The 4,970-nt window shown below is 38.4% G+C and overlaps 1 protein-coding gene across 4 annotated transcripts in view; it reads right to left on the minus strand.

The window, feature by feature from the left end:
* Rabgap1 (RAB GTPase activating protein 1) overlaps positions 1–4,970 on the minus strand; it is a 185,262-nt gene that overhangs the window by 124,707 nt on the left and 55,585 nt on the right. For 3 of the 4 annotated variants that reach the window (XM_023701620.1, XM_004641599.2, XM_023701621.1), the window contains 2 exons: positions 2,091–2,325; positions 610–814 (listed from right to left, as the gene is read on the minus strand). In XM_023701620.1, coding sequence (XP_023557388.1) covers positions 610–814; positions 2,091–2,325 — 440 coding nt within the window. Of the gene's footprint in view, positions 1–609; positions 815–2,057; positions 2,326–4,970 lie in introns of those variants that run through there. The other variant, XM_023701622.1, reaches the window with a different exon arrangement.

A 4,970-nucleotide genomic window follows, 5' to 3' on the forward strand; every position in this document is an offset into this window, starting at 1 on the left:
TTTTTTTTTTTTTTTTCTTCATATTTCTGGTAAAGGGAAAAGACTTATTTTAACTGTTCTCAATGCACTATTTAGCAATTCTATGTTTAACTGGTTATTAGATATCTGACTATCTTTGTTATTTCTTCTAGCAAATATAAACAATAACCACTTCTAGAGACTTATCTGGGCCTTAGTTTCCTCATTTTGGAAACAGAGGAGCTGTACTCAAATAGCTAATATTTATCAATACATATTTTTAATTTCTAAAATAAGCACAGAATTCTGTGAAATAATGTATCATATTGTTATTGTTACCAGGGAAACACGGAAAATATAAATTAATTTGTTAAGACTCTATCAAAATTCTTCAATTATCCACCAAGTATTTAAATCTTTAATATGCTACACAGGAATGGGTGAGAAATGCAAGCAAAGCTAATGAGTATCCCTTTTTTACAAGGGTTAATTTTTTACACAATTCATGGAAGAGATAACATGAATGTCAAATAAGTAAAACATTACATAAATAAAATAATTTAATTATTTTATTGATTATCGCATCCTTGTGAAACAACAGGTCAGAGGGTTAATGTCATAACTACAAAAATTCCAAGAGGCTGGTCTCACCTCACAGTTCCCTCAGATACATTCGGCACTGACAGGGTTACGTCTAGTGAAATCTGACACTGGCTTCTTAAGATGGACATCATCCTTAAGGCTTCCACTTCACTCCTGGGAGCATTTACTGAAGCACAGCCTAAATAAGTTAGTTTACTGAAAACTACGCTGTCCTCATCAGCCACGGGTGTGAAAGGACTTGACACTTCTGAATCTAAAAAGGATAAAATGATTACTTTCATTTTGTGTATTATTGACATAAATAACAAGTAAAAACCTGCATGTAACATTTCCATTCCATTCCATTTCTTTATTTTACTTTTTAGGGAAGGGTCTACAGGGTGTTCAGGGTCTCACTACTAGGTTGGACTCATAGTGAATCTCCTGTTTTACAGTCTTCCAAGAGCTGGGATTACAGGCATGTGCCACCACGCCAAGTCTCAATTGCGGCCTCAGTGTGCTCCGGGGGTGGGGCTGGCACAGCAAGCCTGGGAATCAAACCCTGGGACACTGTGCCTGCTTGCAGGTGCTTTAATCCGCTGAGCTATTTGGCCGGTCCCTCCATTAAGTTTCAATGAGCTAATATGCCAAACCCCAGAAGAAATACCCATGAAAGCCTGATGACTCCTTAGAAATATAACACCAATATTTTTAGATATTGCTATTAAGAGTTAATCTCAGGGGCTGGAGAGATGGCTCAGTGGTCTAAAGCACCTACTTGGAACAAGCTTGGCAAAGCACAGGGACCGCAGTTCGATCCCCCAGCACCACATGCCAGCCAGACCCGCCCCCTGGTGGGCTGAGCTGGCCACACACACACACAATAAATAAATGTAATAAATAAAAATAAATAAATAAATAAATAAAGAAACTGACCTGAAATTCAAATGATTCACTTTTTTGCATCTTCAAATGTACTTTAATTTTGTATTTTACACTTAAGTCAAATATAAATTTAGTATGTTTATTATTTTGAAATATTGATTTGCCTCCTTTTTGATCTACAGTGTTGTAATTCTTTGTTTCACTCATCATCCCTTGTTGTTATGCTCTCTTAATCTTTTTGCGTCCAATTTCCCAAAAAAACAGACTTAACACCCTAGTTTTTCCAAATGAATCTTTATAACTGTCCTTTTCCTCCTTCTTTGTAGTTGTCCTAGACTCCCTTTTCTAACTTGGTGTCTATTCCAATAGTTATACAAGTGTGGAGCAAATACCATTCTTTAAGGATTATCCCCCAATTTCATCAATATTGTAGTGAAATTTCCCCTTTCCTGGAAAAAAAATCTTTACATACAGTATTCTGGAAGATTCCTTTATTGTCATTTACTGTTTGTCATTCCTCCCCCAGTATATATCCGATATCTCCTTAGATTAAGAATTTGGAAATTCTAGAGAAGTTTTTTGTCCTATCAAATCTAGTACAGGGCAGACACTCAAATATTAAAAACAATAACCTTTAGTTACGTAAGCAATGCAGCAATCCTAACCTCCTTGTCCAGGTTTCACTGGTAGACTCATCTCTGGTTTTTGGAGCCCTACTAATGGCACAGGGTTAATGGTGGATGACTCTGAGAGTTGATCAGGAAGAGGCGCATCTCCTTCGCCATCCAGTTGTGACCTTTCCACAAGTTCTTTGTCCCCAGGGTGGTCGTCCATGGGAGGATCCATCAGCACATCTGCTAGCTCTTTCTGCAGCTGCTGTTCACTTCCATTCCCGACAATCTAGGGTCACAAACACATGAAATCAACAAAATGAAAACAACAGGGCAGTACTGATTAAAATGGGTCTACATTTTAAAGAAAATTACCAGCATTACTTTTGACAGAAAAGTATTTTCTTTCCTTTTTTTTTTTTTTTTTTTTTGCAGTACCGGGGATTGAACTCAGGACCCTATGCTTGCCAGGGAAGCGCTAATCCTACTGAGCTATCTCCCCAGGCCAAAAATATTTTCTGAATGTTTCTAAAAACTGAAATAGACCAAGATCTGCAATGAATAAAACCTGCAGCTACCCTCTTAATTCAAAGTTCATGAAAAAATGCATAGCAAACCTGAGACTAATACCCAGAAATGTATGTTCGCCTGCTAACGTTGTAATGTTTCCTACTGTGCGTGTGTGTGTGTGTGTGTGTGTGTGTGTGTGTGTGTCTCTGTCTGTCTGTCTGTCTTTCTTTCTTTCTTGGCAGAACCGGGGATTGAACTCCTACAGTGTCTTTAACAAAGAAAATATTTGTAATTTTGTTTAATGAGAAATAATGCTTCTAAGAGGAGTTATCTTTAGTGTCTTTTCATACCCTTAAGAAAAAGTTGCTCTGGGGGCCATGGAGATGGCTGAGTGGAATAAGTGCTTCCCTGGCAAGCACAAGGGCCTGAGTTCAATGCCCAGTTCCACCAAAAAAAAAAAAAGAAAAAGTTGCTCATCTCCAAATGTTATCCATAGAAAAATATGTAGTAGGTAATAAATTTCCACATGTATGATTCCGAATCAGTTGTCCTGTATTCCTGAGAGCGAGTTCTCCAGAGGAGAGTTCTCTGATATAAACAGGTTCTTGCCCAGTGTGATGGTGCACACCTGTAATCCCGGCCCTCTGAACTTGAGGCAGGAGGCTCACCAAGAGTATAAGGCAAGTCTGTGTTACATAGTGAGTTCAAAGCCAGCTTGAACTATAGATTATGCCACAAAAATTTTTAATTAAAAGTGCTGAGACACATGAATAAAGTAGAGGAGATGAATGCATAAAAATACTGAAGAACAAGGGGCCAGGGAGATGGCTCAGTAGGTTAAGTGCTTCCCTGGCAAGCACAAGGGCCCGAGTTCAATCCCTGGTTCCGCCAAGAAAAAAAAAAAAAATACTGAAGAACAGAAGTACTGCACTGCATTCAAATGACATCAAATATTTTCATGGGGTCACAATGGCTTATTAGTAGTTGACTCAGCAAGGAAATAAACAAGTACAAACTCAAGTAGAGACTGCTCAGTGTTAAGAAAAGCCAGGGACAAAAATCCAGTATTTTAGTCAAATGCTTATTCAAGAAATACTAGAAAAGGGCTGGCCTGATAGCTCAGCAGATTAAAGCTCCTGTTTAGGCAGAATGCAAAGGCCAGGGTTCGATCCCCAGCATGCCATGCAGGCCCCACCCACAGGGCACACTGAGAGGGTAACTGAGATTGAGCATGGTGGCACATGCCTGTAATCCCAGCAATTGGGAGGCTGAAAAGAGAAGAATCACCAGAGTCTGATCTACGTAGTGAGACCCTGTAGACCCTGTCCTACATTCATTTAAATAAAGAAAAGAAAAGAAGTACTAAAAATACTAACAAAAAAAAAATTGATGTAGCCAAAGGAAGCCATCAGGAAAGAAATGAAAGGCTGATTTAGGTTTTCTGAAGACTAAAACCTTACAAGAAGTTAAAATAGGCAGGGATGTGAGATTGTTAAGACAATGAGGCAACCCATTTACCCATTTACCCATGAGTAAAATTAGTAGGCTAGAAAGCAGAATTCCTTAACAGAGTACCTTTGAGCTACCTCAAGCCCAGTTCACAATCTTTTATTGTATTGAGCTTTGCATCTCTATAAATTTTTCTTGGAGTGTAAATTCTGAAAATCTTTTTTGCTGATGTTTCTCCAAGAAAATGCTAACACTTTAATTACTCTTGCTGTAGAAATAAAGGCCTCTTGGCTTCAATGACAACCTCTGTTTCTGTGAATTTCATTTTATGTTGGGAGTTAATGTTAGTGAAATTACAAGTGGGTCAAATAATTTTTAACTCTCCTTTAAACCTGATTCTACACAAGCAAAAGCGCAATCAAACTGTTTTTCCCAGAAGCTTTGCTTTTAAAAGTTTCTTTGATTTGGTGGGTTTTCTTGGGATTTTTCCTTGTTAAACTTGATTCTTCACAATAAAAAAAAATTTTTTTTTTAAGGTCTGCTTTTAAAATTATTTGCTTGGTTTGGTAGTATTTTTGTTGCGTTTCATTTTGTTTTTGGAGTCATGGGGACTGAACTCAGCGTCGTCTTTACCAGTATGTGGTACAAGCTTATAATCCCAGCACTTGGGAGGCTGAGGCAGGAAGATTGCCATGAATTTAAGGCGGCTTGAAATATGTAGTAAGCCCAAAGGGACAATGATATTGGTTAGTGGAACAATGCCTGCCTGGCAAGCACAACATCATGAGTTGCATTCCCAGAACAAAAAAAAGTAAGTCAGCTTGAGACAAGCATAGAATAAATAATGAGATCCTGTATCAAAAAAATTTTTTTGGTCTGGTGAGATGGCTCAGTGGTCTAAAGCACCTACTTAGAGCAAGTTTAGCAAAGCACAGGGACTGCGGTTCAATCCCCCAGCACCACCACATGCCAGCC

Source organism: Octodon degus, unplaced genomic scaffold (assembly GCF_000260255.1).
Source record: "Octodon degus isolate 3935 unplaced genomic scaffold, OctDeg1.0 scaffold00138, whole genome shotgun sequence".
NCBI lineage: Eukaryota > Metazoa > Chordata > Mammalia > Rodentia > Octodontidae > Octodon > Octodon degus.